Genomic DNA, 19,770 nt, shown 5'->3' with positions numbered 1-19,770 from the left:
TAGCCAACATCTGGATTGTTTCTCTGGACCAAACCTCCCCCTTATCATCCTTTTCTTGAAGGACTAAGCTTTGTCCTTCTTTCTTAGTTTTGGATAAAGTAGGGATTTGTTAGAACCGCTGTCTGTCTCCCAACTTTTTCTTCACTTCCTGTCCCAAAAACAAAACAGGAAGTGGGAGGAAACCTGTCAAATATGAAAGGGGATACTCTCTTAAACTTGCCATACACCAGTAAAATTAAAACATTTTCATTTCTATTAAATTTTCTAATCATTAGTGCAGTCAAATCAACATTTGTTTTCAACTGCAATGATGAGAAAATAAAGCCTCACACACGCGATCGGATTTCCATCGGACAGCCCTGGAATTTTGTTCGAAGGGCATTGGCCGTGAACTTGTTCTGCATACAGACGGTAGAACTTTTTCTGCCAACATACACAAAACTTCGTAGTGTGACAGGAAGTCAGGTAAATCTGTGGGTGTTGTCACAGACGGGAGATACATTTCTGCCTTGTTCAGACAATACACCAATTGTTATTAGGCGTCGGCAGCAGAAGCAGCCAGAAAAGGTTTAAAGGGCGTTCGAAAACTTCAGCTGTTCAGAATGAGGCAATTAAGGCCTCTACAAGTAATCCAGAGGATTACCACTGATTTGCTACATCCTGAGGCTTTGTGAGTAAGGAGAGCAGTAGCTGAAAGTCTTCTGAGGAGGTGAGGTGGTGATTGATTTTTCTGTGTGATAAAAATCAAAAAGAAGATTGTTTTTCTGCTGTATAACCAGCAGTGTCTACCCAGCAGTAGGCTGTGCTAGACTCCATAGATAGGTTCCTGTGTGGAAGGTAGACGCCCAAAGTGGCCAGGGTTTATTTTATGTTTGATTTTGTTAATGCTGTTTTGATGCTTGCAAATGGTTGGATTTTCCGACAAAACCCCGCCACCACACATTTGTTGTCGGAAAATCCGATCGTGTGTGCGAGGCTTAAGAATTTTCATACAAATGTTCGTACATTCAAAAATGTATTAGTGTATAACCAGCAGACAGTTGTCACCAGAACTGGTGTCCCTATTGGAAGATTTGCCCTCTATTAATGTTCTGGGGACACAACTGTAAAATGTCGAATTTCCCATCGCTTTCTGTCTCTGTGGCAATAGTCACTAGTACAAATAAAGAACCTAAATCTCTCCATACTACTTTCAAAACGAAAAGAAATTTGGCTTTAGATAGACTTAAAAAAAAACAAAAAAAAACCCCAACAGTGCAAAAACATAAATCTCAAATAGAAAAAAAAAAAAGCTTCACTCCAAATCATCAACCACATGTTTGTATTAAACAAATTCCTGGTACACCGGCAATTCACCTGACCTCCCCCACTAACGCGTTTCACTCAATAAAAAATAAGCTAAGAGTTGGCACCGAGATTGAGCTTGGCTGGTTGTATGGAGCGCAGCATGGATATGTTTTTAAAAATGCAATAAGGAGCATCAATCACACAACACATCAATGCACACAACACACCTGCGACCACAACGCACGGATGCGAACCTAGAAAAAAAGAAGCGCAGGTCCATTAAAAGGTCTGTTGTGCCACTTTTTGGTAAAGCGCTGGACCCAAAAAAGGTGGGATGAGACTTTAAATTGAAAATTTTAAAGCAATTCTCTGTTAGCAGGGGTATCCTTGGGGGACCCGAAGTAGACTAATGAATATGAATAGAGAGGGAACACCAAAAGTATAATGCAAGTCCAGTAAATCTTTATCATGACAGGAGGTCACAAGAAAGGGGCCAACATGTTTCAGGGGCTCAACACTCCCCTTCATCAGGTTTAAATGCTGACCATAAGTAGGGAAAATACTTGTCTGTCTGACCGGCAATGCAAATGATCATATTTAATCGTTTTAGGCGTCATGCACAGAGGTTCATCAGGCCATACAACTTTAATTAAAGCGAATATTCCCACCCAGGAGACAAAGCTGCAGCATACAGCTGCCCAAAGCTGCTGTTAGAAATCACAGGGCCCCATACAGACAACCTGACATGGGGGCCCCATACAGCCAATGCTTCAGTTATAAATTAATACAGTGAGTGATCAGTACTGATCATTCCTTGTGTTCATTCAGGAAAGGAAGGCGCTGCTCAAGATTACATTTATCAGACCCTTTCCCCACGCTCCATCTTGAAGGATCCTATTATGTGTGTTGCAGCTTCTGGCAGGAAGGAGAGGAGGGAAGCTGGCAGCACTGCAGGGGTGGGAGAGCACACGGGGGGCCTGGAGAACAGGGGGAAACGTTTGGTGCACAGGGAGCGTAATCTAGCTTCTTCTCCTATCCCTCCTTTTGGCTTTCAGCTGCTGCAGAAACAGCCATACAGGGGATCAGTTTTAATATGCGCACACCCCCCCCCCCCCACACACACCGACCACCCTCCCTGCCCACATCCAATTCTCCCCGGCTGCCTGTGCCCCCCTGGTGGCCAGGGCCCTGTACAGGAGGACCAGTAGTACCCCCTCATCCAAGACCCTGCAGCTGCACACAGTAATAAATAACTGTACACTTGCTGTTGAGGGTGTACTTGTGTAAACTTGCGCACTGACATAAATCCCTGAAAGCTGATTGTCTGTATCTAATGATTCGTGTCCGTGTACAATTTTAGCGCAGTATTAACCCCAAAAGCAAAATGTATTATATTGCAGCTTACCAATTCCTATGTGTGATGGCTACATTAGTTTTCACTTTTTAGCATTTCTTTCTTCTATTTTCATGTGGTGATCTGGCCAACAAGTCTGTTATTTTAAAAAATACCAGGCTCTTTTCCAGATATATAAGTGTACATGGATGGCGCCCTAGATCGCCGGGAACACAGGACGTCATATAACGTCCACCCGATTCGGCGAGGGGTTCCATCATTTCCCTATGGCGCGGTATGGAAGCTAGCTACAGCTAGCGTACAGCTATTGACTACGGTGGGTGGCAGTATGCTATGGCTGTGCCTGCAGAGCATGTAAATACACCCACAATTTATGTTGTACAGCCTTATGCATTGATGTACATCAGGCATTCCTTTTACATCCTATTGTGCTGTATTCTCCCTATTTACTTTCAGAATCTAAGCCCTGATGAAGGGGAGTATTTAGCCCCCCAAAACTTAATTTTTTTTGACCTACTGGTCTATGCAGTAAAAATTTACTAGACTCGCATTATTGGTGTTCTCATCCTTTTCACTTTGTGGCACTTTGTATCCCATTCCAGGCTGCCTTACTGCAATGCACATGAACACATGACATAACATGCCACAAAGGCGCAAGTCTGCCCTTAGTGTTTGGGTTCAAAGATTTTAAGACTCACCTCCGCAGATGGTGTCGGGGACAGGGTCCTGGGAGACTGCAAGAAACAAAAACAATATACAACATCAGGAAGCGAACACGGCCATAGAGATTACATGATCGGCCCCAAGCGGGAAAAAGAGAAGAGCTGAAACTAAATGTTACATTACAGATCAGAAATAAAATTATTTGTTTAATTGTGAAGGAGCATGCAAGAGACCGACTTCTGGATCCAAGTGTTACTACAGGATAACCAATCAGGACATATCCCTAAAATAGAGGAAAGTCCCCTTAAACTGGCCATACAAAGTACAATCTGATTGTACAATCTCCTCTAGATTTCTCCAATAATGGAACAGAATGAATATAGAGAGATCTCACTTATATCCCATCAGGTAGATCCTTGCCATATCGTTACATCATTTAGTAATTCTATATCACAATTGTGGTGGACCATTTAATATCAATAGATGCATTCGGCACCTTACTAACTCACAAAGTAGGTAATGGTGCATCTGTTGATGTTAAATGGTTCTACTTTCCTCTCCTACAAATGATTCATTGAGTAATAAATAGAGGATTAAAGGCATATTTGTAATATAGTAAATCAAATTGCAATTTGTGTGGCCAGTTTTAGATTAAGCGCAAAGAACAGAGATTAAGGCATATGGAAGCGACAATAGTAAAGAACAGGGGAAAACAAGTGACATTTTAAAATGATATACCGTAAACATCAAAGAAAAGCAAAAGAGTAACTAAAGGCACATGTGTAATATAAAACAACTATTTATTACACTGATATAAGCAGATTACGTGAATTGCCATCCACTCCATAGTATCTCTGCAAAACATTTCTGCCATCGTATTTTTGCAGATGACACAAAGATGTGGGATAGCGCGACTATTCCTAGAGGTGTTTGTAACATGGAACGTGATTTGGCATCGCTGGAAGATTGGTCAAAGTATTAGAAATTGCAGTTTGGCATTTCTAAATACAAATTAATGCACTTAAGGGAAAATAATCCGCTGATGGAGGTTCCAGTTCCTCTAGATAATGTAGATACTTTAGCCATCATTACAAAAGGAATTGCCAGCAGGAAGGAAAAAGGTCCTGGTTCCTCTATATAGATCTTTAGTTATCATTATGAGAGTAATTACCAGCAGGAGGAAGGAGGTCCTGATTCCTCTATATAGATCTTTAGTTATCACTAGAGGAGTCACCAGCAGGAGGAAGGAGGTCCTGGTTCCTCTATACCAGAGGTGTCCAACCAGTGGCCCGGGGGCCACATGTGGCCCGCGGAGCCCTCTGATGTGGCCCGCGACCTCCTGCTCTGGGACGTAATAAAATAGAATAGAATACTGTTATTAAAAGTAAGTTTATTACTAAAATCACAGTGTATATATATGGGCATATCTGTTCTGCAGGGGTTACTGGGCTTCTTTCAAACTGATCCACAGGTGCAGAGAAGTGCATCTGTGGGCTACCTGCACTGAGCCATAGACTTCTATTACCTGCGAGTTTTGTGTGCTTTCTGAAAGTGCACCACACCTATAGGATATTATAGAAGTCTATGGCAAAGTACAGCTAACCTGCAGGAAAGCCACAGGTGAATTGTGCTACACCCGCGAGGCGGGTAAACAGTGCATCAGTGTGAAAGCAGCCTTATGCCCATTTCACATGGTCAGTCCGACCCAATCGGACCCTCCAGTCACCTCTAAGGAGTGGCAGATATAAATGGACTTGTGTCCGTTTACAAATGCCTACCACCAATCCAATCCGCAAAAAAAAAAAAAAAGTAGAGTGGGCTGCCATCCACCAGCTCCGCTCATTGTGGCCCGCGACTGGTTACCAAGTCGCTTAAGCGGCCCTCGCTCTTCAAAAGGTTGGGCACCCTGCTCTATACTGTATAGATCTTTAGTTATCACTGGAAAGGAAAGAGGTCCCAGTTCCTCTATATACTGTATATTTTCAGTTATCATTACAAGAGGAATTACCAGCAGGAAGGAGGAGGTCCTGGTTCCTCTATATAGAGTTTTAGTTATCACTGGAGGGATCACCAGTAGAAGGAAGGAGGTCCTGATTTCCCTATAGGGATCATTAGTTATCACTAGAGTAATCAACATAAGGAGGAAGGCGATCCCGATTCCCCTAAATATATATATTTAGTTATCGCTAGTGTAGCACTACCCCCGAAGGAGCTGCTGGTTTGATTTGGGTGGCATGTTACCTCTATTTCTCTGCCGTCTAGGGTACTGGATTAGAGCTGTAAGAAAGTAAATGTCCACACTGTAGGTCAGGGCCGATCCTAGGCAGGGTGCTCAGGGTGCTTTGCACCCAGGCGCCTGCAGAGGTGAGTGCGCCAAAGTGGCAGAGTTCTCCCCTCCCTCCTTCTCTCCTTGTTTGTGTCCATCCAGAACTAGTGTTCTGAGCATAGGTGTGTGTCCGTCCAGAACTGATGTGTCTCTGACCATCTCCTGTACCATTTCTGCAGTCTCTGACCGTCTCCTGTACAATGTCTGCAGTCTCTGACCGTCTCCTGTACTATGTTTGCAGTCTCTGACCATCTCCTGTATTATGTCTGTAGTATGTCTGGGGGCTCTTTCTAACAGACTCTCTAACAGTGTCCATCACAGAGGCCCCCCTCCAGGTCCCAATAAAGTACTCTGCTTCTTTTCCTGTATTTTGTTTATTGTTAAGAGATCATGTAAGGATCCCAGGGTAAGGAAGACTTTGTGGGGGAGCATTTCTGTGGTTGAGTCATTGCCATAGAAACATTTGTAAAGGGGAGGAGTTAGTAAAATGACCACGCCCATGTGGGGGCACCAGAAATATTTCTGCACCCAGGTGCCTGTGACCCTAGGATCGGCCCTGCTGTAGGTATCTTTTTTCTGTGCTTTATTACCCAACGGGGTAAAAATTGTAAAAGTAGTAGTAGGTGAGATGATAGAAGAAGTGGTAGGTAAGGGATTCAGGCGTATAACAGGGTTTCGGAAGCAGTCCTGCTTCCAACGACAACTTACGTCACCACTCCAGCCAGAGTGGGTATAGTGCATCTGGATAGGCCAGACTAGCAGCCAGAGTGTCACTCCGAACTTTAGCAAAGTCTCTGCCACAGACCTTCCCAAGGGTGGAGATATTCTCGGTCCAAAATCCTTCTCAACACTGGTTTAAGCACCCGAATCTCCCTTGGACAGCTTTTAGTAATCTCGGGACTGATAGGCGACCATCGTCCAGCCTCTCAGTAATGATGTGTCCTTCGATGAAGCACTAGGCCTCTCTTGAGATACCAGCCTCGTGCTCTGTATTTCCCAGACAGGTTATCCATCGGTCGCAGACTCAATCTACACACTGAGCCTACTAATTCGATTCTTTGCTCCAGACCAACGTGGTGCCGGAGCCAGGAACACTGAAACACACACACCCCGGCCAGGAGGGCCACACACAGGGGTGGTGGGACGACTGCCCAGGCGGAGTGCGGCGAAGACGAAACCCTGCACCACTGGAGTCTGCCCCCTAAAAACCCCTCTCCAGCATGCCCGCCGAGGCGATCAACCCTCCTGATTGGCCCCGAGGAGAAACATCCACACTACCCTGACTCTACTGCTGCCACCTGTCGGTCTGGGGTGGGACCAACTCCCCAGATAACGACAGTGTATACACACAGTACAGCCAAAGCTGGAACAAAAGCCCTGAATTTATCAAAATAAACACGGTCAGAGGCAACTAACTCTCTGACCACCCTCTAAATTTACAACAGCACCGGCTATGAAAGTAGCCAGGCGCTACACTAGCATGGCCACCAGCAGAAGGAGATCCTGATATATCTATATAGATCTTAGTTATCACCAGAGGGATCCCAAGCAGGAGTAAGGAGGTTCTGATTCCTCCATATAGGTCTTGAGTTATTGCTAGAAGGATCTCCAGCAGAAGAAATAAGTTCCTGATTCCCCTATAGAGATCATTAGTGTGACGGTATCGGTATGATATCCCCGTCAACGTTCCCTTCTTCCCATAACGAAAATCACCCCAATATTCCACGAGGAGGGATATCCCTGGAATCGCCCAGAAAGCCACACATGAGACCAGCTTACTGCTTGAACAACACAGACTTTAATGTTATAACACACAGCTTATATGTCATTTCCAAAACTGTTACAATGACAAATCTCCGCCCCCCTCACACTGGGGCTTCCATACAGATGACTAGGTAGACACGACGGGGCCGATGCTGAAACACATTTTCTTTAGACAATGACATCAATGACGCTGAGCACTAGCTGTACTGAATACATCAACCAGACCGCTCGACCCCGCATATAGAGAGATAATTACCACAATGAAGCAATCAGAATAATTAACACAAGCCACTTAAACCCAGCTCTCCTTCACACAACACAATAGATCAATTAACCTTTAGAAATAGTGAGGGGACATTAGCACATCAATAACCTGGCTAGCAGGGAGCAGTAAACTGAGACATATAGGCAAATGTATCACAATGGCCCCCCTTTTGCTCCCTGTTCCGGCAAACCCGGTTGGACCTTCCCTGGTCCAGTAGGGTTGACGGGTTCAGAGCTATTAGTCAGAGGTTAACTCCGTTTGGCATGACTGACCTCCCTTGGCAACTGCTTCAGACTCAGGTATGTCACCGGGTCGTCAGATCACACGCCGGTCAGTCCCCAAGTCTTTGTGCGATCTGCAAAGTCACCAGAAGTCAGTGTGAAGACAGCGAATGGGTCTGTGCGCCGCCGTCTAGGTGTCCCGCTATGGGAGGGGGCAGGTTATGGCTCTGAAGTGACAATCCCAGGGGATTCATAAAAAGAAAAAGTTATATTTGTTGAAATGCTGTAGCACTGGTGCTCAGAGTCCGGGGAGGGGGGGAGGGGAATCGGAGCCCCATAAGGTCAGCCACCCCCGGCTCCCTCCGCAGCCGCCGGTTCTCCTCTTGGAGCTTCTCCAGCTCCATCTCCAGTTCATGCTGCTGTGACCTCAGGTGGTTGTTCTCCTCCTCCATGCGGCTTATGCACTCCTCCAGCTCTATGTACTCACGGATCAGCTCCTGCTTGCTCATGTCCTGCAGGCTCTCCACATGGTCCTTCATCATCAGGAACTGGGTGGTGGTGTAAGGGGCCACCGGTGGGCCCTTGGCGAACATCTCGGCACGCATCTGGGACGCCCGCTGCGACTCCCTCTCCTCCAGTCGCTTCTTCTCCTTCCAGGTCAGCTTGTTATACGGCTTCCAGGACCTCTTCTTCTTGAAGGGTGGCCGGCGGTGCCTCTTTCTGCCCAGCTCCCTCCAGGGCCCCTCCGGCTCAGGGCTGTCGCCCATGACCAGCTGACAATGGTGTTCCCTGTTGTCCGTAATAACAGATTGTACCATGAGGGCTTCGTAAGGGGTGCCCAATGGTTCTTCCTGACCCAGCTCCTTTGGATCCCAAGCCGAGTCTACACAATGGGCTGCTGCTGGTGGGCGGTACCCAGGTTGAGACCAATTTGACCTGGTGTTGTCATTCATGGGGCAATTCTGCTTGAAGTGACCCAGCTGTTTGCACCGGAAGCAGCGTTGTTCGTTGCCCTCCTGGCGATGATAGCGAGGGCTAGATGTCACCGGTCTGTTAGGAGGTTGGTATCTAGCGGTTGGTGGGTGTGAGGGCACCGTTTGTGGTGGAGGTTGTTCCTGTGGTGTGACCTGGTTCGTCTTGCGAGTATCTGCATATTCATCCGCCAACTTCGCGGCCTCTGGTAGAGTCATGGGCCTGCGATCTCTCACCCAATCCTTGACGTCCGTCTGGATGTGATTGTAAAATTGCTCCAGGAGCATTAGTTGCAAAATGTCCTCTGCGGTGGTGGCCTGGCTGCTGTTAGCCCAGTTAGAGGCCGACCGGGACAATTGGCATGCCCATTCCGCATAAGAGTCTTTCGTGGTTTTGCGTGAGTCCCTGAACTTCTGTCGGTGGGACTCTGGGGTTACTGCATAACGAGCCAGGAGCACTTCTTTAACCCGGGCGTAGCTATGGATATCCTGATCTGGCACGGTCCGGAAAGCATCAGAAGCTTTGCCTGACAGTTTGCCTGACAATATTGCAACCCAGTCTCCTCTAGCTATTCGGTGCAGGTTACATTGTCGCTCAAAATCCGCCAGGAAGTTATCAATCTCACAGTCCTTTTCATCAAAAGCTTTAAAAGCGCTAAACGGAATCTTCCTTGCGTCTGCTGTGCTGTACTCACTGTTCGTAGAAGGTGCGGCTGCTTGTTGGACTGCTGCCAGTTTTAACTGTAGTTCTGCGTCCCTTATTTGTTTATCCTTCTGTAGTTCTGCGTCTCTTATTTGTTTATCCTTCTGTAGCTCTGCGTCTCTTATTTGTTTATCCTTCTGTAGTTCTGCGTCCCTTATTTCTTTATCCTCCTGTAGCTCTGCGTCTCTTATTTGTTTATCCTTCTGTAGCTCTGCGTTTACTAACATGTCCATCACTTTCAGTACCACATCCGGCGTTGGGTTCGGGCCGAACCACGCTAGCTTCTCTCTCATTAGCTTGTTGGTTGGCGATTCCTCCTCCTGAATCACTGGTGTCTCCATCTCTTGTACTGCTGGCGTTGCTGCAATCCCGTCCTCCTGGTCTAGCTCCATTGATTCTGCTATGATGACCCGCTTGGTTTTGTTGCTAGCAATCCTTCCACGAACTTCCAGTAGTTCTTCCAGTGTCTGCTTGGAATCCGGGTGTGAAGGGGAATAGAAGGGAAAAATCCCACTGCTACCAACCAATTGTGACGGTATCGGTATGATATCCCCGTCAACGTTCCCTTCTTCCCATAACGAAAATCACCCCAATATTCCACGAGGAGGGATATCCCTGGAATCGCCCAGAAAGCCACACATGAGACCAGCTTACTGCTTGAACAACACAGACTTTAATGTTATAACACACAGCTTATATGTCATTTCCAAAACTGTTACAATGACAAATCTCCGCCCCCCTCACACTGGGGCTTCCATACAGATGACTAGGTAGACACGACGGGGCCGATGCTGAAACACATTTTCTTTAGACAATGACATCAATGACGCTGAGCACTAGCTGTACTGAATACATCAACCAGACCGCTCGACCCCGCATATAGAGAGATAATTACCACAATGAAGCAATCAGAATAATTAACACAAGCCACTTAAACCCAGCTCTCCTTCACACAACACAATAGATCAATTAACCTTTAGAAATAGTGAGGGGACATTAGCACATCAATAACCTGGCTAGCAGGGAGCAGTAAACTGAGACATATAGGCAAATGTATCACAATTAGTTATCACTAGAGATCACCATCAGGAGTAAGGAGATCCAGATTCCCCTATAGAGATCTTTAGTTATCACTAGAGGGATCACCATCAGGAGCTAGGACAGTGGTCTCCAAACTGTGGCCCTTTGCACACATTTAACTGGCCCTTGAATCACTATTCCTTCCACTCATACAATACACTATTATACCATCTGACACCAACAATGGGGCACCATTTCTTCTACTAACACCAACAATGAGGGATAATTTCTCCCATTGGCATCAAAATGGGGCACTATTCCGCCCTATGATACCAACAATGGGGCATTATTACTGCCCCTAATAACAAATGTTTTGATGTTTACTCCCACTGGCCACAGTCCAGCCCTCCTAAAGTCTGAAAGACAATAAACCGGCCCTTTGTTTAGAAAGTTTGGAGACCCCTGGGCTAGGAGATCTAGATTCCCCTATAGAGATCTTTAGTTATCACTAGAGGGATCACCATTAGGAGCAAGGAGATGCTGATTCCATAGCTCCCAACTGTCCCTGATTTCGAATCTTTGGAGAAATGTCCCTCTGTCCCTCATTCCTCCTCATTTGTCCCTCATTTTGGTCTGATCTATATATATATGTTTCAAAAAGTGTTTCCCAGTGCTAAACCTTTCATCCAAATTCTAAATTGCTGGATTTGTAAATTTTAAAAGCCAATATAAAAGGAAAATTTGTGGTTAAAAAAAAAGAAAAAAAAAATCCCTTGTGGATTTAATTAATCTTTTTTTGATAATTCTCCTTTAAGGGGGTGTGGCAAGAGGCGTGTCCTATGCCTACATACGTTTGCTAGTAGGTGTCCCTCATTCTCATCTCAAAATGTTGGGAGGCATGCGATTCCCCTATAGAGATGTTTAGTTATGATTGGAGGAATCACCAGCAGGAGGAAGGAGGTCCTGATTTCCCCAATAGGTCTTTAATTAATACTAGAGGAACCTAGAAATATCTCAAAGTCTAAAGAGGTAATTAAACCCCCAAATGTTAAATATCTATAGGGCAGGGGTCTCCAAACATTTTAAACAAAGGGCCGGTTTATTGTCCTTCAGACTTTAGGAGGGCCGGATTGTGGCCAGCAGGAGTAGAAATTGTCCTAGCATCAGTGGGAGTAAACATCCCCGTATTTGGGTTGGGGGATAGTGCCCCATTGTTGGTATCCTAGGGAAGAATAGAGCCCTCATTATTTGTGTCGGTGGGAGAAATGGTGCTCCATTTTTGGTGTCAGATGGCATAATAGTGTCTTGTATCAGTGGAAGGAATAGTGCCCCAAGGGCCGGGTAAAGGCAAGCAAAGGGCCACATCCGGCCCTCAGGCCGCAGTTTGGAGACCACTGCTATAGGGGATGAACTCAATGGACCAGTTGCTCCTTTTCTACTGTCATTCTTCCATGTCTCTATCCAGTCACTAGATGGCACTGCAGTCAGTGTGGAATACTGCAAATTGATGTTCGGTGTGACGGGTGTATCCAGTCTGGGCTTGTAAATGTTCTTGCATTTCTTAGGGGATAATACTTGGCTGTGGGAGGTATTAATCTTCAGGTATAACATAATGTTCTTTAACAAAAGATGTTGCAGCAATACTTGCTTACCTACATAAAGCTAATACTGATTATAATTTATATATTTATTTTACTATTCTGGGGAATTTAGCTGTTCTTGTGAAGCTTCTTTCAAATTGGCCAAGAAAATTATCTTCAAATTTACTCGGTATAATTTTTTTTGCACTGGCCAAAGGAGACAAACTTGCCGTATGATAAAATATTTATACTTTGTATTCATGGTGTATTATATTGTACAGAAGAAGGAGTTAAACTTGGAGGCATTAATGAATGGGCAGGAATGCTGACCCACATAGCGGGTATTGTCCCGTGCCATCCGCATGGCCGCCTCTCCCTGACCGTTCTCATTAATCCAGAACGTTACAAATGTCAATGTGTCATCAGCATAATGAAGTGGAATGAATTTTCCAGCGAGAACACATGGCAAATAAACAGAATGATCATGTCCCGTCCCGTGCTCGGGGAGCGGCTGATCCGGGTGAAATAAAAAAACTTTCTAGGAAACAGATTTTGCGTATAAAATAATTAAACCGCTAACGTTACCATTGAGTCAGCACCAGATAGGACGGGAATGCAGCTGTTATCACCTGTCTTCCAGAAGGTTCTGTGTGGCATCAACTAAACTTTGCAGGACAATAACTTATAGGGCCCATTCAGACTTTAGGCATTCTGTCGGGGTGCGTTAATGCACACGTTGCATTTTATTACATATGTTAAGATAGCCCATTTATTATGAATGGGCTGCCAATGCACCACAACGAATGTTGCACTTTAAACATATAGTGCCCCTTGCACTATTTATGAAGTACTCCTGTATATGCCTCATCCAGTAAGGCAAAGGGCAAACCCTTACCAACCAGAGTTTAGTGAGCTGCCTTTAGAAAAATAGAATCTCATTGGCTGTTGGCTAACACTTTGTTCTTTAGCTCTGCTCTTCTGTTGTTTTGCTATTGCAAATAGAACAACATTCTCAGGAAATAACGTCCCAAACTGGATTTTTCTTGTAGGGACGCATCCATAGCCTGGGTTCACAGTGTATTGAACACAGACATCGCATGTCAGTTGCACCCGCATCGCGGTGCCGATCACATGCGATGTCTGTGCTATGCAAGTTCAGTCATACAGTTCTATGGCTAAAATGGCATTGGACTTTTGGCAGTACAGGTAGTTAATGTAAAAGATCTATAAATATTTATTTTGTAAAAAATGCATAAATAGAAACTTGTACACATAATTTCATGAAACAATATCAGCATATGATATCAGTGCATCCAACACAAAGTAAGAGATAAATTTGTACTTATACAGATACATTCATGGCATAAAAGCACATAGTGTCAAGAAGGTATAGAACTCTGAGGCCTCGTACACACGGCCGAGGAACTCGACGTGCCAAACACATCGAGTTCCTTGGCGAGTTCAGCCCTGAAGCCGCCGAGGAGCTCGGCGGGCCGAGTTCTCCCATAGAACAACGAGAAAATAGAGAACATGTTCTCTATTTTCTCGACGAGTTCCTCGGCGGCTCCATCGGGCTGAAAGTGTACACACGACAGAGTTTCTCGGCAGAATCCGGCTCTGACCGAGTTTCTCGCTGAATTCTGCCGAGAAACTCTGTCGTGTGTATGGGGCCTTAGTGTTTGAAGCTGAATCCGATATGTATAATGGTAGATCTTGCATTTACTCTCGACATGTTTCGCGTACAGGACGCTTCATCAGGAGCATAAAAGTGGATCAATCGAATCTCAAAGAGTCCAACCACTGATTGTGTGGTAAAGAGTGTACAACGCTTTTAACCTAACCAGCCTCCTGGGCATGTGGTAGGTACTCGTGTCTAAAGGTACAAAGGTAGGACCATGGTACAAACTGTTGGTAAACAGTATATGTAAATGGGCATAAAAGCCCTAACTGGGATCCCACTGGCAGGCCTTGGACTGAAGTAGACTCCAAATGGCAGATTGCCAATTGGCCAGACATTAGAGGGGAGGTAACCACCTCAACAGCTACCGACAGAAAAATAAATCTGTCATTAAGTAGAACAATGTCTGATCATAACGAAGTTGAAACAGCCAGGAAAAGAGACCAGCAAAAAACGGAGGTCCATGCATAGGCGCCGTGATCCCTTGGCAATCTGCCATTTGGAGTCTACTTCAGTCCAAGGTCTGCCAGTGGGATCCCAGTTAGGGCTTTTATGCCCATTTACATATACTGTTTACCAGCAGTTTGTACCATAGTCCTACTTTTGTACCTTTAGACACAACAAGTACCTACCACATGCCCAGGAGGCTGGTTAGGTTAAAAGCGTTGTACACTCTTTACCACACAATCGGTGGTTGGATCGACTCTTTGAGATTCGATTGATCCACTTTTATGCTCCTGATAAAGCGTCCTGTACGTGAAACATGTTGAGAGTAAATGCAAGATCTACCATTATGCATATCGGATTCAGCTTCAAACACTAAGAGTTCTATACCTTCCTGATGCTATGTGCTTTTATGCCATGAATGTATCTGTATAAGTACAAATTTATCTCTTACTTTGTGTTGGATGCACTGATATCATATGCTGATATTGTTTCATGAAATGATGTATACAAGTTTCTATTTATGCATTTTTTACAAAATAAATATTTAATGATCTTTTACATTAACTACCTGTACCGCCAAAAGCCCAATTTATTAGTCCATTAATTTCCATTGTCACTTTCCCGGGACGTTGGTACATTAAAATTAGTGCATTCACAGTGATTAGGCATCCTGTGATTATATGCAAGTCTGGCAAGACCCATTTAAATAAAATGGCATTGGATTCGCACAAAAAAGGTGCAGGGACTTTTTTTTCCCACACTGGAGTATCCTAATGTATCCTAAATGTATTTCTTCCTATAATTTTAGATATTAAATCTCTGGACATTACTTATCCCAACTTACACTCTCGTTGTATGATGAAGACCTGTCACTTCTGGCGCTCTGTTGGTGAGAGGTGACCACTCATTAGTCACATTTACCAATCTACACAGTATTTACTACACGGACTAAACACAGAGAGGCCTGTTTATATGGTTTTTATAGTTTCTGAGCCGAGTGACTTCTGCACCAATACATTAAGGGTAAAAATTACCCAATTTTAGACCTATTTTTCAATTTTTTAAAGAATTTTCTTTTCAGAAAAATTTGCTGATGACTTTCTCCGCCCTAAACATTGACCAATTTTTTTTTTAGTGGAGGAAAATCAGAGAAAGACTTTTCATCAAGGTGACATCGGAGGTAAAAGGAAAATTGTGATTTTTAGCGGCAAACATGATACTTTCCCAGTCCTTATAAATAGGCCTCTTAGCAATATGAATAAACATTAATTAAACTGAATAGAAATTAAAGATTGTTCTTCTGATGCCCAAAAATTAAAGAGTACATTTTAGGAATTTGCTGCAGGGAAAGAATAGTGAATTAAATACATATATATATTTTTTTATTTGCTATTAAGTAGAAAGACCAAATTCAGAGTTGAAAGCCGATTACACGTTACATTTGGTTAGTACAATCTCTTTTAATGGTTTTAATTTTTTTTTTTAAAACAAACATGTTATATTTACCTGGTCTGTGCAAAAGTTTTTTTGCACAGAGCAGCCCAGATCCTCTTCTTGGCTCCCCCCCCCCCTGGTAAATGTCCCCAAGGCAAGTTGTGTGGGCATGATCCCTAGCTGCACTCTGTGTGTACATAGACACACAGAGCGAGGCTCTGTCCTGCCTCCCTATCTCTGCTCACTGACTTTTTTAGGACCGAGTACAAGTACCGATACTTTTTTTCAAGTACTCACCGATACCGAATACCGATACTTTTTTTTAAATGTGTCCCCAAATGCAGCCATGTCCCCCACGAATGCAGCGATGTCCCCCACAGATGCAGCCATGTCCCCCACAGATGCAGCCATGTCCCCCACAGATGCAGCCATGTCCCCCATATATGCAGCCATGTCCCCCATATATGCAGCCATGTCCCCCATATATGCAGCCATGTCCCCCATATATGCAGCCATGTCCTCCACATATGCAGCCATGTCCCCCACATATGCAGCCAAGTCCCCCCACATATGCAGCCATGTCTCCCCATACCTAGATGCCGCCGCCTAGTTAATCAGCGTGCGGGGAACATTACAGCTTTCATTTGAATAGCTGTCTGTTCCCCGCCGCGCCGCGTATAGACACTCCCCCTTGCTCGCGATTGGACGGGTGATCTGCATTTGATAGACAGATCACCCGTCCAATCCTGAGCAAGGGGGAGTGTCTATACGTGGCGCGGCGGGGAACAGACAGCTATTCAAATGAAAGCTGTAATGTTCCCTGCACGCTGATTAAATAGGCGGCGGGGGCGTTGCGGTATGCGGCGGCGGCGCGGGGGGGGGGGGGGGTTAGTATCGGATCTGGCATCGGGGGCATTTGCGGGAGTACAAGTACTCCCGCAAATGCTCAGTATCGGTCCTGATACCGATACTGGTATCGGTATCGGGACAACCCTAACAGAAAGTGTCTGGTTTGTGATTAGTCATCACCATACAACATAAAATATGGTACATCAAAGAAGCCAAATTATGAATATACCTTTTAAAATATACTATAAAATAAGCACTTTTATTTTTGTTCACAAAAATTGGTTTAAAATCGCAGATGACAAAGATACGTGCCATTACATGTTTTTCCTTTTATATCTGCAAATAAATCAATGACATAACCTCCGACTATCTCATAACCTCCTATCTAGCCGAATCAATCATATCTAATTGTATATGTAACTTACCGTATGTGATACCAGCAATTAGATATAATTAATTCAGCCAAATAGAAGGTTATGAGATAGCTGGAGGTTATGTTATTAATATAAGTGCAGATGTAATAAATTAAAAAACACATGTAATGGCATGCAGTTTTTTAATCTGCGATTTTAAGAACAATTTATGTGAACAGAAATAATATTCAGTATTTTAACATGCTTATATGTGTAGTGTCCAATGGCGTAGCCTGGGGTGAGGCAAGTAATTTGCGCCCCCCCCTGACCCATGGACTTACCTATTTTCAGCTATCTCCAGTCTGGTCACATGATCCAATATGTGAGACAGCAGTGGCTGTAGGGAAGAGGAGAGTGTGCTTGATAATGACTGGATAAGCCAGGAGTGGTGACATCATGCATATGTTCCTATGTCCCATCTGTTGTTGGCGCTCCCTCCTCTTCACACTCGTGACATCGCCCCTCTAAATTTTGCGACCGGGGCGGTGGCCCCCCTCACAGCCCCCACGCTACGCCACTGGTAGTGTCACTCTAAGCAAAAAAAAAGAAGATATATATTGTCCTGCTGGCAGTGGTGTATTTTGGTTTTGTGCTGCCCAAGGCAAGACTATGTAAATTTGCCCCACCCCTTCCTGTTCAATGGATGTGACTCCCTCCAAATTTGAAGGACTACAAGTCCCAGCGTGAACCCCTGGCTGCAGTCGCTGATTGAATGCTGGTTTTTAAGCAGGACCATTCAACAGAACCTGGTCTATCGATTGGCTTCTGTTGAACAAACAGAGCTGCACACCGATGGAAATCCAGCCGGTTTCTGCTGAACCGTCTGAATTTTGATACATGTGTACCCACATTCGGTAGATAGTCTGTAGTTATCTTTCTTTTTCAAGTGAAGATAATGAGTTAAAAACAAGTTCATCAACAATTGGCTAGTCCTGAAGAGATGCTACAGAATTTGTCTGGCTCCTCGTTTTTTAAGGTATACACCGTTAATATAAGAGACCACATACCTCACCCACACTCTGCCTGTCCTGGCGGTCTTCATAAGTGGACGTATAGAAGGATTCATAGGTGATGAGGTCTGGCCGTTCAATGTCGTAGATGGCTTTTACTTTGGGGATGGCGGCGAGGTCCTTGTAATCCAGGATCTCATCATCCACTTTAGCCTGGAGAGAAGAACAAGAAGAAGAAGAACATCACTGTAGGGTTATACATGTCTGCAATATGATCCTTCAAAGCCAATGCAGCAAAAAGTGGCCATATGTCGTCACCCTGTGATCCTTCAGAGGTAGTGTTGTAAAAACTGGCGGTGTGGCATACAGAAGGACTACTTTTGGATATTGTAGTAAAAGCTGACACAGTGATAACTTAATTTGATCCTTCAGAACCAAAGCAGTGAAAACTGTCATGGAACTGGCATAAGATCACATTGGCACAATGTAGTCAAAGCTGACACTGTGATATTGTCATGTGATCTGTCAGAGGCTCAGCCACTATAGTGAACACTGCCAATATGATAAAGTCATGTGATCACTAAGAAACAATCTAGTGAATGATTGCAGAGTAATGCCCCTGCAGTGTGTGCCATCGTAAGGTGAAAGCTGGCAGGGATGTGAGCAAGGGTTTCTTAGAAGCATGATTCTGCCAGTAGAAAGAATGTCTCCTTACATTGGAGATCAGTGTGAAGAATGCCCCTTAGATTGGTGATCAGTGAGAAGAATCCCCCTAAAGCCCTGTACACACGATCGGATATCTGATGGAATCTAATCCGATGGATTTTTTCGTCTGATATCCGATGAAGCTGACTTTCATCAGTCTTGCCTACACACCATCAGTCAAAAATCCGACCGTGTCCAACGCGGTGGCATAAAACACTACGACGACTTGATTCTGAGCATGCATGGATTTTTGGATTGATGGACTTCCACACAGACGTTCGTTTTTTTATCCAAAATTTTAAAACAGGTTCTATTTTTTTTCACAGATGGAAAACAAACCATCAGACAAACCGATCGTGTGTACAGGGCTTTACATTGGTGATCAGTGGGAAGAATGCCCCTTACATTGGTGATCAGTGGGAAGAATGCCCCTTACATTGGTGATCAGTGAGAAGAATGTTCCTTACATTGGTGATCAGTGGGAAGAATGTTCTTTACATTGGTGATCAGTGGGAAGAATGTCCCTTACATTGGTGTTCAGTGGGAAGAATGTTCCTTACATTGGTGATCAGTGGGAAGAATGTCCCTTACATTGGTGTTCTTAGTGGGAAAAATGCTCCTTACATTGGTGATCAGTGGGAAGAATGTCCCCTACATTTGTGGTCAGTGGGATCATCAATACTCCATACATTGGTGGTCAGTATGAAGAATGCCCCTTACGTTGGTCGTCAGTGAGAAAATGACCCCTTACATTGGTGGTCAGTGGGAAGAATGCTCTTTACATTGGTGCTCAGTATAAAGAATGTCCCTTACATTGGTGGTCAGTGTAAAGAATGTCATATACATTGGTGGTCTGTGGGAAAATGCCCCTTACATTGATGGTCAGAGGGAAAGTGCACCTTACATTGATGGTCAGTGGGAATAATACTGCTTACATTGGTTGTCAGTGGGAAGAATGCTCCTTACATTGGTGGTCAGTGGGAAGAATTCCCCCCTCACAGATAACTAAAAAGGTTTTTGGTGCTATTCAGCTGGCTCTACTAAGTGGTCTTGCCCCTGGGACCATCCAAGCACCTTTAAATGGGAGGTGTATCAACCACATCTCAAGGAACCCATAAAAAACTATAGAGGAACCTCAGG

General features: G+C 44.5%; 1 protein-coding gene across 22 annotated transcripts in view; it reads right to left on the bottom strand.

Moving 5' to 3' along the window:
* The window catches only part of ABLIM1 (actin binding LIM protein 1), a 297,962-nt gene that overhangs the window by 77,613 nt on the left and 200,579 nt on the right, over window positions 1-19,770 (bottom strand). For 13 of the 22 annotated variants that reach the window (XM_040361545.1, XM_040361556.1, XM_040361538.1 and 10 more), the window contains 3 exons: window positions 17,983-18,138; window positions 15,124-15,162; window positions 3,340-3,375 (listed from right to left, as the gene is read on the bottom strand). In XM_040361545.1, the coding sequence (XP_040217479.1) occupies window positions 3,340-3,375; window positions 15,124-15,162; window positions 17,983-18,138 (231 nt within the window). The remainder of the gene's footprint in view (window positions 1-3,339; window positions 3,376-15,123; window positions 15,163-17,982; window positions 18,139-19,770) is intronic. The other 9 variants (XM_040361549.1, XM_040361559.1, XM_040361540.1 and 6 more) reach the window with 1 other exon arrangement.

Source organism: Rana temporaria, chromosome 8, assembly GCF_905171775.1.
Source record: "Rana temporaria chromosome 8, aRanTem1.1, whole genome shotgun sequence".
Taxonomy (NCBI): domain Eukaryota; kingdom Metazoa; phylum Chordata; class Amphibia; order Anura; family Ranidae; genus Rana; species Rana temporaria.
Note: the sequence above shows the minus strand (reverse complement) of the source record. Positions and strands in the feature narration are given on the sequence as shown.